The 16,859-nt window shown below is 37.9% G+C and overlaps 1 protein-coding gene across 3 annotated transcripts in view; it reads right to left on the reverse strand.

Annotated features, from left to right (window-relative positions):
• Positions 1-16,859, reverse strand: part of pkn3 (protein kinase N3) — a 56,057-nt gene that overhangs the window by 10,828 nt on the left and 28,370 nt on the right. For 2 of the 3 annotated variants that reach the window (XM_034895512.1, XM_034895509.1), the window contains 8 exons: positions 16,153-16,262; positions 14,103-14,246; positions 9,490-9,565; positions 6,859-7,018; positions 5,641-5,731; positions 5,321-5,379; positions 735-804; positions 341-432 (listed from right to left, as the gene is read on the reverse strand). In XM_034895512.1, the coding sequence (XP_034751403.1) occupies positions 341-432; positions 735-804; positions 5,321-5,379; positions 5,641-5,731; positions 6,859-7,018; positions 9,490-9,565; positions 14,103-14,246; positions 16,153-16,262 (802 nt within the window). The remainder of the gene's footprint in view (positions 1-340; positions 433-734; positions 805-5,320; positions 5,380-5,640; positions 5,732-6,858; positions 7,019-9,489; positions 9,566-14,102; positions 14,247-16,152; positions 16,263-16,859) is intronic. The other variant, XM_034895511.1, reaches the window with a different exon arrangement.

Raw genomic sequence — 16,859 nt, forward strand, 5'->3', positions numbered from 1 at the left:
GAGCCGCTGCTACTCTCAGTTCTTTTAAATCAAGGCTGAAGACCTTTCTTTTTGATGTTGCCTTTCTTTAAATGATGTACTTTTAATGTTTAATTTCTTACGCTGCACTGTAACTTTCATTCTTGTGTTTTATGTGTCTTAATGTTTATATTTTTAATTCACGTGTTTTATCTGTTTTTATTTTTTAACAGTTTTTATTTTTTTCAACTGATTTTGTGTAAAGCAATTTGAATTGCCCTGTTGCTGAAATGTGCTGTACAAATAAAGCTGCCTTGCCTTGCCTTAACCCTAACCCGTGTCCTAAATATGTATCAAGTGAAGAAGTTGTAGGATTGCTTACCTGTCAACTTCATTGCGTGTCACAATGTCCCCTTTCTTCAGGGCTTTGATGGCATACATTTTGCCTGACTTCTTATACTCTGCTAGCAGCACCTTTGGTACAGGAGATACATTTCATGCATATTAATATTCATATCTAAAAACATCTGCCTTAAATAAAGCGTTAAGACAGATGGTACAGGAAATGAGGCAAGAAAGAGATTGGGTAATAACATGCAACAAAGGTTCCTAGAGAACCTTGGTCTGGGGAAGATGTGACTGCATTATCAACCTCCAAGTCAGTAGGACACAGTTTTAACCTTAATTTTTCACTAACTGAGTACTTGGGTAAATTATCTGGTCAAAATGATACTATTGCATTTTTACAGGTAGAACAAGTCAGAGTATATCCATACCTTACCAAAGTGACCTCTTCCCAGAACTGAAATGCAGTTGAAGTCTTCCATCTGAAGCCCTGCGTTTCTGCAGCATGAGTACAAAAGTGCACAACTATTTTGCAATTGAACAATTCCTTACCCATCATCATTTTCTAATTGTTTTTGTGTTGTCTTCTGCACTCAAAACATGAATCAATGAGTACTACTCACAAGTCCATTCTTTAAAAGCTTAGTGAAGAAGAAAGAAACTTTTCTAACTTCAACATTAAACAGTCTAGGGTGGTGAATTCAACCCCACCCTAGACCATCTGTCTCAACGTGGTACTATATGACGTTTAAATACTTCTTTACTAAAAATTGAATCCTACATCACTCAGTTTATAGCAGCATTCCAGATATTTGCTGACATTAATTTTGGGTCTGTAGAGGATCCCAGGATATTATGGGATAAGATTGAAGGGTTATTAGGAGCAACTTAGCATATTATTCTGCATTAATATGTGCAAAGCATCACTGAAACTGCAAAACCTTGAAGCTGAATTCACCAGATTGGACTGACTGTTACAAACTAAATTTTACTGACCGGGTAGCTGTAGACTGATTATTAGTCAAGAAATAAATAAAGAACATTCTGAAACTGAAGTCTGAATTTCTAATTCACAGAGCAAGGCAGTGCTATTACTTTCAGGGTGCTAGACCTAGTCCCTTCTTGCTGAGAGGTTAAGATCCAGTGATTATTTTGCAGATATTCCCACTATTAAATCTCCAGATGGTAATATATAGCTCTATGCTACCTCTCTCCTCTCCTGCTGGCTATTGGCGTAAATAACAGTCAGCGATATCTTAATTTATCTGAAAAGGCAAACGATCGCAACTTAAATGTCTACTCAACAGAGAAGGAAAGAGGATGGTGACCTCACAGTTCCCAACTTCAAACATAATTTTTGGTCCTTCGTGTTGAGGCCCCTTCTCACTTGGTTTAGCCCAGATATTTTTAACTCTGGGTGGGCAAAATCGGGTGGGCAAAATCGGTTGTTGCGGTCTTCCGATCTACGGACTCTAGAAGTCCCGAGGTCGAGGTACAAGCAGTGGGGCGATCGGGCGTTCGCTGTTGCGGGCTCGAAACTCTGGAACAAGCTCCCACCAGACATTCGCACTATAACGGATGTTGTTCATTTTAAATCAAAACTTAAAACTTATTTATTTAGAATGGCTTTAAATACACAGTTTGTTTGTTTTTCTTTCACGTGAATGTTGTGTTTGTTTTCTTGATGATGTAAAGCACTTTGGACACTTGCTGGTGCTGTAAAGTGCTATATAAATAAACATTGATTGATTGATTGATTGATATGTCGGTTTGCTGTCGTACCTGAGAAAGTGCTATGACAGAGCCTTGATCATTTGATGACGTTCTTTTTGTCAATGTTTCTAACCGTGCGTACACACCGCCGCCGACATGAGCTGAAGATGCTCTGGCCGCCCCGCCAAGGACGCTTATCAAAAAGTACAGGGAAGCTTTTTGATGCTTGGCCGCTCTGACGTGGAAGCGTTCTATGTTTGATCATGGGAGAAACACACGCAGCTAGTGATGGCCAAATGAAGCTTTGGTGAAGCACTGAACCACTTAGAGGAATTGTTATGAAAATGGGTTAATTATACTAGGAACTTCAGTAACAGTGACATTGCCTTGTGAAGTGCCAAGGCTGCATTTAAATTATCCAGACTAGATAGCAGACAGGAGGCTTTTAGACTAGTGAAACACACGTATACTAACAATGGGATATAATTCTTTTTAAAACAAAGATTGATGAATTTGTGTATTGTATTTTTGGGTATTGGGGGAAAAGTGTTTTGGGAAACAGAGGATGTGCTGGGAAAATATGTGTTGAGTGTGCTTGTGTAACTATGGCCAGGGGGTATGTGGGACAGGAAACACTCAAAGATTTTTATTAAGGATCATTATTTTTTCCACACTTTTTGGACTGAGCCCGTTTCTTTGAGAAAATTTGTTCATAGGGAACGGATGACGCCAGCGTGCACAAAAACAGTTTTTGGAGAAGCAGACTTTGGAGCAGTGGTTCAAATTGAAATGTAGTTAATGGTGTGAAGCACATTTCAAAGCTTCAGTGTCAGACTGCCATCACTACACGCAGCCACTGCACGGCCAATCCACTGATACTAGAAACCTTTTATAACTTACATATATAATGAGAGAATTTGTATTGTTAATTGGTAGCAGTGGTCTCTATTAGCTCATTTGTTAGCCGCTGAGCCGTAGTGGTGTACAGGCAGAGCGGGTAGCTGCCAGACTAACCTAGTAATCTGTGCAGGATTCACTGTGAGCGGACCATTTAGAGACAATGTGGCCGGCAGATAAAGCTAACTGGTCCTTATGTACAAACAACGTTATACCATAAACGATAGGTAACCCAGCAACGGCGATTATGTGCTTGTCCTCAGAATGAATGTTTTGGTAGGAACGAAAGTTTATATCGTATGTTTCTCCAGAATCAGCCAGCGCGAAGGACGTCTATATTCCGATTGGTTGCTTGCGTTAGACGCTGCTTGCCGCTGAACCGCGTCATAGCTCATACCATAAAGTTGAAAAATTTCATCTTTCTGATTGACAGGCTCAAAACGCCCAAAAAGCGACCCCAACTGATTTGCCGCTCCTTGCAGCTGAGAGAAGCTTCTTTTGACAATGAATGATTTCCAGTAACTTTAGAAGCTCAAGTCGGTCGAGGTGTGAACGCATGGTAAAAAACAGTGCCAGCTACGCTGTATCCCTATTATCTTACATCTTATCAAAACTTGGAGATTGGCTGAAACATACTGCCATTTAGCTTGTAACTGGCACACTTTTTCCTCTTAATTCAATAATACAGCACTCCTGATTGGTGGAAGGCCGATAACAGCCCCACAACGGGAACAAAGGGGGCTTCATTGTCTAAAATACATTTTTAGCAAGGTTGGCTTGTTAGCTTTTTCTGACTTACAGAACGCATTCAATCTATTATGTTCCTCTTTTTTCTATTACCTTCAATTAAGAGGCAGAGGCCTTTACCCATCCATCCTATCCGGAAGTTATTTACCGTGCAGCCTAAAAACTGTGGTATGGCTTTATCAGTTCTTAGTGGTAACTGGCCACTCTGCACTTCCTGTTGAGAGAATATGGGTGTGTGATTGCCCAGGCCTGATTAACAATCTCTGCCCGATAAAAGCACAAGGCACATATTTTCACATCTGGGAGTGCTCTCCCGTTAGTCAGTTCTGGAATATAATGTATTATATATATAGCTTTTCTAGTCATAACGACTACTCAATGCGCTGTGGCCGAGGCTGCCGTGTAAGGTGCCAACTGCTCATCAGATAAACACTCACACACATTTAAACTCCAATGGCGCAGCATCAGGGTCAACTCAGGGTTCAGTGTCTTGCCCAAGGACACTTCAACATAGGACTGCAGGGCCAGGGATTGAACCACCAACCTTCCAATTGGCAGGCAAACGCTCTATTACTGAGCCACAGCCGCCACAACAATATTGCATCCAAAATCTTTTGCCTTTTTAATGTTACTGTGCCTGTTACTGTCAATGTTTTGATTATGAATGATCTGTCAGCCTCTTGACTCTCTGGAACTCAAAGACATGCTGTATTTTCTGGACTTACAGCTGCGAAAAGAATGATTGAACCCCGTTGGAAACCGCTTTAAGACCTATGTTTCCGGGCATGACCCCTTTCCTTCTTGGATGTGGTGGATATGGAGCTCTCTGCAGCCTGAATTCATAGTGCGCAAGGAAAGACTGGACAGATGGCTGGGCATTGTTGAATTGTTGATGTTCTGTGGCCTTGTGCTTGTACAGCCCCTGCTCTAACTTGCACAGGTGTTTGGTACCTTGTATTGTGTCTGTTTGTGTATGTGTCTGTTTCTGCATGTGTTGTTTTGTCTTCCTCCCTCCCGTATATGCTCTCTACGTTTTTGACCCTGGGATGCGTTCCCAGTCGCAGTGTACTATTTGTAATTGTTTGTCACTTCTAAATGTAAAAAAAAAATGTTGATCACCAAAAAATAAAAATTGGCTGTGGTGTGTAAAAAAAAAAAAAAAAATCAAATAATAAACATAACACAAGAGAAAATTTACAAAAAAACATTATCTGAAAAAAAAAAGTGGAGGATATGCTTGTCCTAGATTTAACAAGCTAACTAGCTACTTTCTATCTGTAGATAGATAGTCCCATGTTGTAACTCACATGTGCTACTGAGAAGAATCTTTCCTTTTGGCCGCATAGTGGAGATAGTTCACAGTGTATCAATTTAATATATGCAGCATGGAAAAAGTTGACAGTGTCTCCTGGTTAACTTAATGTGAATTGTGAAGTTTTAGCTTATTATAAAGAAAATATATTAAACATTAAAAAGTATGTCAGAAACAAAAAATAAAGTTTTTCCACATTCCTACTTAGTATTACTTACTTACTTACTTACTTACTTACTTAGGAACTGTTGGGTCCTTGTAAATTCTGGAGTGTGGTCTATCTGTATAGTGTCTTGAGATAACTCTTGTTATGAATTGATACTATAAATAAATTGAATTATTACTTACTCTGGGGAGTAAATTGAGGGATGTCGCTTGGGATTTGGACTGTTGTTCTCACCAGGACACTAATTTTTCAGATGATAGAGATAAACAGACATCAGTTGAATTACTCATACAAGGGAAAATTAAAATGGAATTTCATAAAAGTAAAAAAAGACAAACTGAAACATATGAATGGAAAAAACCCACTGCTCTAGATTGTGACCTCCGTTTTAATATTACACTAAGTCAGTATTGTCTGCCATTACCCGCTTGTACAAGTATTTATTTTTGTGTAACTGCTCTCTCTGTTCAAACATTTGAGACAAGCCATCGGACTTACTTACCTGAGGAGAGTCTTTAGTGTTCTTTCTTGTGTAATCTGGATTTCTGCCGGGTTGTTCTTCAGTAAAAGTTAGACCAACAACAGCAGGATCTCTGAAAAAACAATAGGAAAAGCTATTTTACTGCCACTATTCGTGTTTTATTGCGATCTGGTGGCTGTGCTGGTGTATTGTTGATTTTTAAATCTCTTTGAGCAGTATCTCCAAATACATTCAAACTGAAGTTACTGTCTCTTACTCATGGGCACAATATAAAATACAGGTCTGCTTTCTCATTTCTTTATGAATAAACTATCCCCAAAACAAGTATTGATAGAAACAAAATAAAAACACACTAAAAACCCTTCTGGGATTTTGCATTTTAAGTTTATTTCCTGCAGATGCCCCTCCTAAACCATGGTTTTAAATTATTCTCATATGTTTTCACTCTGAGAACCATTGTTGTATTACATTAAAGTGATATCCACTTTCAAATTTTTGTTACACCGAGTTTATGTTATGTCTACATTTATCAGGTCCTTTTTTTTATCTTATTTCATAGATTACTTTTTTATGATTTCTCTACAGCAATAGGTTTTTTATGATTTCTGTATAGAAATTGACAGAACATATGATGCTCTAGCCTTAAATAGGATTAAAGATGTACTGTAAATTTTCTAAAAAGCAAGGAATGTTCTTTCGGAGACCATTTTTGGTGGCAAATTAATCCAAATCAGATGCTCTAGCATGAGTATTTATGGGCAGCAGTGCGTGTGTGGGATTAAGTCAAAATAAAATAGTGTACATGTTAATGATGATGAGGGAACATGTCACCCAGTGCAACAGTCTGGCTCATTGATGGGTTTAATAGTTTTTGGACAACACTGGAGCTCTATGGCATAGAGAACAAAGATGATCCTTCAATAATGCTCATCATTACAGCCTCACATATATTTATTGAACAAATAGGGCTGGGTATAGCCAATGATTAGATTATATATTTTTTTAGAAACAATCAGAAAAGGCTCTATGGCCACTAAGTAGCACTTATAAGGAATTAGAAATGATCTATTAAAGTTATATTTCCCACTTAAAAAGTAAGTAAAGTAAAGTAGGCTAAGTTACCGCATGAAACAATTGAAATGCAACGATGCATCTGTAATGTATTCTCATATTGTAAATTATGAGCGGGTGGAAAAACAGCCTCAAGTCACCAGAAAAAGCTTAGCCACAGAGCCGTACCGTGCCGGAGAAGTGATGGATGATGGTGGGGCAGTGTTAGGGCCTGCTAATGGAGGGCTCATGGGCTCCATGGAGCTGCAGGGAGGCAGGATGCTCATCATCAAACGGCCCCATGTGGCAAAGTTCATGTTCATCTGGGCAGCACGCAGAAAATCCTTCCCTGTGAGGAGATATGGAGACAAAAAAAGAGAAAGAGATCAAACTCTAAGCTATGTACTGAAATACTATAATATGCAAGTAGTGAGAAAAGGAAAAACTACTTTTGAAAAACATCTGTGTCTGATTCACCTTTTTTGTTTTAATTACAATCTAAGCCTTGCAATTATTAAATGTTTTTAAGTAATCTTTGTAATAAATAGGCAACCACCACAATCAAAAAATTGTCAAATTATGCTTCTTGGAAACTTGGAAGTGTAAATTGATTATCCAAGTTATAACCTATATAATGTATTGAGCCATCGATTCCTATATCTCCGAATAGTGACGAATTTATGAGCTCCTTTAATGATAAAATTATAACAATTAGAGCTAAAATTCATCACCTTTTTCGCTCAACATCTATTGGTGCACCTTTAAATGCAGGACCACTAAAAAGAACAACAAGACCTGACATAGACTGCTTTTATCCTATAGACCTCTACAGACCTCTATAGACCCAACAATTAATGTTAAAAGTCTCTTCAGCTAAGCCATCTACCTGTCTCTTAGACCCCATCCCAAAGAGGCTACTTAAAGAAGTGTAACCCATGGTTAACACTTCATTACTAGATATTAATTATTTAAGTCCTATTTATCTGGTGGATCTCAATTTGTTAATGTTAACAATAAATCCTCCAGGTACGCTAAAGCTAGCCATGGCGTTCCACAAGGCTTAGTGCTTGGACCAATTCTATTCACCTTATATGTGCTTCCTCTAGGCAATATTATTAGGAAACACTCATTTAACTTTCATTGTTACGTGGATGACACCCAGCCTATTAATCAAGCAAGACAAAACCAGTCAGTTAGCTCAACTTCAAGCATACATTAATGATAAAAAAACCATGGATGATTTACAATTTTCTGATGTTAAACTCAGACAAAACTAAAGTTATTGTCCTTGGCCCTAAACACTTCTGAACCTCATTATCCAAAGATATGGATGTGGTGTGGCAGTAGCTCAGTCCGTGAGGAGTTGGGTTGGGAACTGGAGGGTCGCTAGTTCAAGTCCCCATACGGACCAAAGTACGGAGTTGGTGGTGAAGAAATGCTACTTCACCTCTTGGGCACTGCCAGGTGCTCTTGAACAAGACCCTGTATAAGGATATATCCTTTAACGCCCACTTATAACAAACCTCAAGAACGGCTGTTTTTCAACTTTGAAACATTGCCAAAATTAGGAACGTCCTGTCTGAAACGGTGGTGAAAAACTAGTCCAAACATTTGTTACTTCCAGGCTCAACTTTGACATTAAGTATTTTATTATAAGATGTCAACATGATTCAACAAAACATTTTTACCTGGCTATACCCAATGTTTGGATCTGTTGTGGTATTTATGCAAATTAGCACATACTGTATGTAATTAGATTATGCACCGTTTTCCCATGTTAACAAACAATTTCCAAAAACTTGTAATACATTTTTTGTTTGACTTGATGTAAATAATTAGCTCAGTAATTTTCATGGTGATATTAAAATGTTAAAATGTTTACCCTATTCATGTGAGAAAAAGAATGAATAGGCACATGAAAAGGCTATATTTGGATATTTTTGTCGAATCTTTCTTCTTATGGGATTCTGTGGGATTTTTTTTCCCTTACTCAGGATATTTTGAGGATACAAAATCAGTTAAGTTTGCTTCTGTTGCAATTTATTCAACCTTTTTTTACAAAATGACTGGAATATAGGCTTGATGGCCAATGCGGCCAGTGCTTAAAAGTATTAGCAGCTATCCCTGTTATTGTATGCAATTTAGGCAATAAAAATGTTGCTTTTTATTTAAAGGAAACCTCTCTTTTGTATATTTACTGTTGCTGTTTACTATAATGCAAAAGTATTTCTTATCCAATTACTTGATTAATCAATAGAATAATCAGTAGAATACTCAATTACTAAAATATTTTAATTACTGTTATCTTTTCCTAATTTTTGCTTGGATGGGTGGTGATGAGGAAGGGTGGTATATCTTCATGTTGCAAATTGTATGTTTTGCATGTTGTTTAAAAATTAAATAAAAAATTGTTAATCACAAAAAAAATAAACCAGAGCATATTTCTAAAAAATTGTTTAATAATGGTTTAGTAAACGTTAAACTGTTTAGTAGTGTTGCATATTTCGTATGTGTTATTTTGACCGAAAATTAATTTTCTATGGCAAAAGGGTTTTCTAGTCTAGAATTTCAACTGGTTGAAAAGTATGCATGTACAATTTCTATTTCTTCTGGTCTATCGCCCACAATTAAAAATGTTTGGCCAACCCTGGCTTAGAGCCATTTTATTGATGATGAAACTGATTGGTTGGTAATTAGGGCTGGGTATCACCACTGATTTCCCAAATTGATTCAATTTCCAATTTGATTCATTGTCAATCAAAAAATAAATAACATCTGAAGAAATAACTGATACAATGCATTATAAATAAATGTTACTACCTTTTTCTTTAGGAAAAATTCTCCTCTGCCTCTGGAGTTTGGAACGCCGCTCAATGACTGGATTGATAAATGTAACCTAGAAATGAACAGAGGAGCTAATTATTATTCATGTGTAGGACTGATGCAAGCATTGGTCATTGATCCCCTGCTGCTATGTCAATAATATAAAACAAAAAAATGTATGAAAAGCAATAGAAGATTTTATCTATCAACAATGTTAGTAGCTAACCCAGTAGCACACCCAATTTATATTTGGACAGCAAGCACCCTGAGCGTCAGAAGATTACCTCTCCATGGCAAAAGGCTGCACAGACCAACAGCAGTGAGCAGTATCAGCCAGTGTGGCTTTGATTATGCCATTCCCTCTCTCGCTTCCTTATTTCTTATTCCTCTTTTTCTAGGTCTAAGCTCTCCTATCAAATAAAGGCCTAAAATGCCACAACAATAAATAAATAAACAAAATGAAAAAAAAAAGACTGTCATTGAACCATGAAACCTGGACACAAACATTGTGAAAAACAGTTTATTGGTCTACCTCCACAATTCAGTACTACACAATTTACGGGGTGGCTTGTAGCTCGGAGATAGAGTGTCCGTCCCTCAACTATGAGATTGGCGGTTCAATACTAGACTACTCCTGAAGGCATCAAAACTATGAATGAACACATATGGAATTATGTCCTTAACAAAAAAGTGTGAAATAACTGAAAACATGTCTTATTTTCTAGTTTCTTCAAAGTAGCCACCCTTTGCTCTGATTACTGCTTTGCATTTTTTTGATGAAATTCAAGAGGTAGTCACCTGAAATGGTTTCCTAACAGTCTTGAAGGAGTTCCCAGAGATGCTTAGTGTTTTCAAAAATGTTTCGAATTGTTTGGCTTCAGATCTTCTACAAATTGTGAACATGTCTCTTCTTTAAGCTGTCTTTCCACAGGCCCTGAAAACTGCAGTAATCAAGCCACTCTTGAAAAAGAACAATCTAGACACATCACTAAAGAGCAACTATAGGCCAATATCAAACCTTCCGTTTTTAGGTAAAATCATTGAAAAAGTGCTTTTTCAACAACTCAACAGTTTTGATACCTTTCAGTCAGGTTTCCGATAACACCACAGCACTGAGACGGCTCTTGTCAAAGTCGTTATTGACATCCACCTTAACACAGGTAATGGCAAAATTTCAGTCTTAGTATTATTTGATCTCAGTGTTGTAGTTGACATGGTTGACCATGACATATTACTAGACCAATTGGAAAACTGGGTTGGCCTTTCTGGCTTAGTACTAAACTGGTTGGAATCCTACTTACAGAATAGGGATTACTTTGTGACAATAGGTAATTATACATCTGAGCATACAAATATGATGTGCGGAGTTCCCCAAGGCTACATTCTGGGGCCTCTTCTGTTTAACATCTATATGCTTCCACTGGCACAGATTATGGAAAACAACAAAATAAATAACCATAGTTAAGCGGACAACCCACACATTTACATAACCTTATCGCCAGGGGACTATAGTCCAATACAAAAACTGACTAAGTGCATTGAACAAATTAACGGCTGGATGTGCCAAAACTTTCTGAAAGTATGTGAAGGAAAAACTAAGGTGGTTGTTTTGGAGCAAAAGGGGAACGATTAAAAGTCTGCACTCAGCTTTAAACAACAATGTTAAAATCAACAGACAAAGCCAGAAATCTTTGTGTAGTCATAGACTCTGACCTGAATTTTAACAACCACATTAAGACAATTACAAAGTCAGCCTATTAACACCTTAAGAATATATCAAGGGTTAAAAGGTATTATGTGTCAACAGGATTTGGGAAAACTTTTCCATGCTTTCATCTTCAGTAGACTTGACTACTGTAACAGTATCAATACAGGTCTCCCTAAAAAAACAAACAGACAGCTGCAGCTGATTCAGAACCTTGCTGCTTGGGTCCTCAATAAGACCAAGAAAGTGGACCACATCACTCCAGTTCTGAAGTATTTACACTGGCTTTCTGTGCCTCAAAGAATTGATTTCAACATACTTTTGCTAGTTTAGAAATCCCTCAATGGTTGGGCAAAAATACATTTCTGATCTTCTACTACACTATGAACCCCCCGGACCTCTCAGGTCATCTGGGACGGGTCTGCTTTCTATCCCCAGAGTCAGAACTAAACAGGGGGAAACAGCATTCAGTTTCTAGCTCCTTATATCTGGAACAAACCCCAAGAAAACTGCAGATTCGCTGCTACTCTCAGTTCTTTTAAATCAAGGCTGAAGACCTTTCTTTTTGATGTTGCCTTTCTCGAACGTTTAATTTCTCATACTGCACTGTAACTTTTATTTTTATGTTTTATCTGTTTTTATTTTTTAAATTGCTTATGCTTGTGTTTTATCTGTTTTTTAACTGATTTTGTGTAAAGCACTTTGAATTGCCTTGTTGCTAAAATGTGCTATACAAATAAAGCTGCCTTGCCTTGCCTGAGCACTCGTTGGCCCTTTGGACTTCACTAAGCAGTCCAGCTCTCCCCAACCCATCTTGTTCAGGTCTGGTGACTGTGGAGGCGCAGCACTCCATCACTCTCCTTCTTGGTCAAATAGCCCTTACATAGCCTGGAGGTGTGTTTAGGGTCATTGTTTTGGTGAAAAATAAATGATGGTCAACTACATGCAAACCGAAGGATGACATGCCACTGCATAGTCCTGTGGTAGCCATGCTAGTTCAGTATGTCTTCAATTTGGAATAAGTCCCTAACAGTGTCACCAGCAAAGCACTTCTCATGAAGCTCATTGAAACAACAACAACAACAACAACATCAAGGGTTTGCAGCACTATCAAAAAAGCAAAGGGTGGCTACTTTGAAGAAAGTAGAACATAAGACATGTTTTCAGTTATTTTCAGACATTTTATATATATACACTGAGGAAAATAAGTATTTGAACACCCTGCTATTTTGCAAGTTCTCCCACTTAGAAATAATTAAGAGTAGAAGACATAGAGTGTCATTGGTGCATGTCCACTGTGAGAGACATAATCTAAAAAAAGAAATCCAGAAATCACAATGTATGATTTTTTAACTATTTATTTGTATGATACAGCTGCAAAAAAGTATTTGAACACCTGAGAAAATCAATGTTAATATTTTGTACCGTAGCCTTTGTTTGCAATTACAAAAGTCAAACGTTTCCTGTAGTTTTTCACCAGGTTTGCACACACGGCAGAAGGGATTTTGGCCCACTCCTCCACACAGATCTTCTCTAGATCAGTCAGGTTTCTGGGCTGTCGCTGAGAAACAGAGTTTGAGCTTCCTCCAAAGATTCTCTATTGGGTTTAGGTCTGGAGACTGGCTAGGCCACGCTAGAATCTTGACATGCTTCTTACAGAGCCACTCCTTGGTTATCTTGGCTATGTGATTAGGCTCATTGTCATGTTGGAAGACCCAGCCTCGACCCATCTTCAATGCTCTAACTGAGGGAAGGAGGTTGTTCCCCAAAATGTTGCAAAACATGGCGACGGTCATCCTCTCCTTAATACAGTGCAGTCGTCCTGTCCCATGAGCAAAAAAACACCCCCAAAGCGTGATGCTACCACCCCCATGCTTCACAGTAGGGGATGGTGTTCTTGGGATGGTACTCATCATTCTTCTTCCTCCAAACACGGTTAGTGGAATTATGATCAAAAAGTTCTATTTTGGTCTCATCTGACCACATGACTTTCTCCCATGACTCCTCTGGATCATCCAAATGGTCATTGGCAAACTTAAGACAGGCCTTGACATTTGCTGGTTTAAGCAGGGGAACCTTCCGTGCAATGCATGATTTCAAACTATGACGTCTTAGTGTATTACCAACAGTAACCTTTGAAACGGTGGTCCCAGCTCTTTTCAGGTCCTTGACCAGCTCCTCCTGTGTAGTTCTGGGGTGATTACTCACCTTTCTTGGCATCATTGAGACCCCACGAGGTGAGATCTTGCATGGAGCCCCAGTCCGAGGAAGACTGACAGTCATGTTTAGCTTCTTCCATTTTCGAATGATTGTTCCAACAGTGGACCTTTTTTCACTAATCTGTTTGGCAATTTCCCCGTAGCCCTTTCCTGCCTTCTGGAGCTGTACAATTTTTTCTCTAGTGTCTTTGGACAGCTCTTTGGTCTTGGCCATGTTAGTAGTTGGATTCTCACTGATTGTATGGGGTGGACAGGTGTTTTTATGCAGCTAACCTCAAACAGGTACATCTAATTTAGGATAATAAAGGGAGTGGAGGTGGACATTTTAAAGGCAGACTAACAGGTCTTTCAGGGTCAAAATTTTAGCTGATGGACAGGTGTTCAAATACTTATTTGCAGCTATGTCATACAAATAAATAGTTAAAAAATCATACATTGTGATTTCTTTTTATTAGATTATGTCTCTCACAGTGGACATGCACCTAAAATGACAATTTCAGACCCCTCCATGATTTTTAAGTGGGAAAACTTCTAAAATAGCAAGGTGTTCAAATACTTTTTAACTTCAAATAATTTTCCTCACTGTATACAGCTTTACCAGGACTTTAAGTGTAGTTGGTTATAAGAACAAGCAAATGTCACAGGAGGAAATAAACTGTCTACATGCAAGATATGAAAGTTAAAACCTCAATAAAGAGGATGCCCTGAGGCTCCAGCTGGAGGCACATGCCATGTCGGTGGTTATCCAAGAAATCCTCCAGGCGCAGGAACTTCACCCCACTTAACGCTCGCCAGTCTCTCCAATACACAGCAATTTCCAGCTCCCTGGACTGGATTAACACACAAACACAACAAATAGTCATAGGCGTTTATAATCTCATTTAATCAATTCATTGTTTTTTCAAAAGATTGGATTTTTACATTTGGTGGAGCAGAATAAGCTTAACTTTTGAATTCAACAATAAGGTAACAGAGAGTTGATGGCGTTTAACTCACTAATTCTTAATTAATTAACATTAATTCATGTTGTAAGACCTACTCATTGACACAAAAATGAGATGCTCCCACTATTTTGGAAACCTTTTTTTAAGGGGTAGAGAGTAAATAAAATTCATCTTTAAATCAGGCTGTGTAGTACTCCCAATGACTAGTAAACTGACCCTTATGTGGGAAATTATTGACTGCTTTAAAATGTAAAAGCTCACTGTCAATTGAAGAGAATGAGAGCTAGGATGTTCAATGTAATACTAAAACACAAGTATTAAACAGGAATGCTGGGCGTGCAGTGGTCAAACCAGATTAAAGAAAATGTCAGAGGATAAGCAGTAGGATTATTGCAAGGGCGTAGGATGACAGAGTACCAAAGACATACTTGGCCATTATGATTCACTGAGGGACAAGATGTCAGGGCTCTGTGTCATTATTCTCGGGCTGTTAACAAATGTTCACCATTAGGATAGATTGAGATGCCATTTGCAATGAATTATTTAGCCAGGAGGATTAGAAACACTGGTTAGTGTAACACCAAACTACACTTGTAAAGTGATACAGGCAATGATGAAATGACAAGAAAGTCAATGCAACTATTACTATATATCCTCCCACATCAGCGCATTGAAATATGGAAAATCAACTGGTTATTTAATGGTTAAATTATGTAGATAATGATTACATTTAGATTGAATAATTTTTGAGTTGCAAGAATAATACACCTATTGTTTTTGGCAATGCGAGACTAGCATTGATCAAGCAAAATGAATAATTAGCAATAGCTATGCATGATGTGATGCTGTACGTTAGAGATTTGTTGTTCAACTGTATATGTGGTGGTATATGTCCCTATTAAATAAACATGAAATGAAACTAAAATAAAGCACTTTGTTGCACAATATAAATTGAAGTGGGGACTGCACAGCAAGTTTAGAGAAATGAAACATCTTAAAGAGTAATTTCAGTATTCTTCAACCTGGATCCTATTTCCTCATGCATTAATGTCTAAGTGACTAATGCTGAACCAAAAATTGAATTGTCAAGCGATTCGACAGTTGCAAACAAATTTCCAATATCAGAATGAGAGTCTTGCTAAAGTTGGGGTGTGCTTCCCTTGTCTCAAGCAAAGTTAAGTTAGCCTTTTGGCTGTTTTGACTTAAAAAATTTTTTTTAACCTCGTTTGATATTAAGTTTAAAATCTTTGTTTCTGACATATCAAAATCTTGCAAATTGTGACCCTGCTAGATCCCCAGTCTTTGCCAGATCTTATAGTATGTTACTAAAAACTCTGTGACATTATGACATCATGGACACTACGATGAGATTGACTTTAGATGTAAGACGGATGTCTTTAGATGTGAGATGGTATCAGCCTTTAGTGTTTTTATAGTCTTCTAGTGTATGGTAAGCATAAAATCTTTGAAATTGGTCTACCATTGAGCGAGAACGCTGTAAATGACAATAGTAGGGCAATAGGTGCATCATCAATTTTTGTCTACTAAAAGTGCTTTTATTTTTGCCAGATTGACAATAAAATGTATCTTTTATTCTTAAATTCTCACCAGACAACAAGATATTACCCTCTGTCTGTGATAATATCAATATCAGTACATAAAGTGTCATTAGAAACGTGAGTGGAGATAGGGATGTTCAACACTTTGAACATCCTTTAGTTTAAATGCTAAATGTCATGCTTAAAACAGGTAAGTGGAGTTCTGGCTGCTTGTTGAAGTAAAAGCCACTGACCCGTTCCAGTTCAATGCTGAAGCTCTGGCCCCAGGCCTCTTTGCCCAGTTGTCTCCAGTGTGTGCGCCCCACTATCCTGTTGTCCACCTTCAGCACAGCACTTATCTCCGCTGAGAGTAGACACAAACACAAAGTCAAATGTCTTAAAGCCCTTGTGAAACGGTGCTCAGAGCACCATTTGTTTCCACATATTTACATAATTCTGGTAAAAGCACAAAGTCTTGATATTGATTTCTATTAACCGTAGGTTTTTGTGTCCAACTAACTGATGGGAAAAACAATCTTTGACAATGATTCCATTATTAGGCATTTTTTAATGGATTTGTGGTACCAAATGTCAATGTCAAGGTCAATGTCATATTTATTTATATAGCACATTTCCAAGGCCGAGGCCTACCAAAGTACTTTACAGTAAAAAGCACACAAAATAAAATGAAATGAAACAGATACAATAGGAGACACAATAAATAACAAATGCTAAGAAAATAGAATACAACATTCATCAAGGCGGCTCCCCTGATGAAATGATCCTGTTATAGTAAGAAGAGTTTGTTACGTTGGTTTTGTGATTAAACCAGCTAGAAGATAGAAGTTGTATGTTGTTATAAAAAGAACCATCTAGTAATAACAAGAACATACACTCACCGGCCACTTTATTAGGTACCCCATGCTAGTAACGGGTTGGACCCCCTTTTGCCTTCAGAACT

Source organism: Etheostoma cragini, chromosome 16 (genome assembly GCF_013103735.1).
Source record: "Etheostoma cragini isolate CJK2018 chromosome 16, CSU_Ecrag_1.0, whole genome shotgun sequence".
NCBI lineage: Eukaryota > Metazoa > Chordata > Actinopteri > Perciformes > Percidae > Etheostoma > Etheostoma cragini.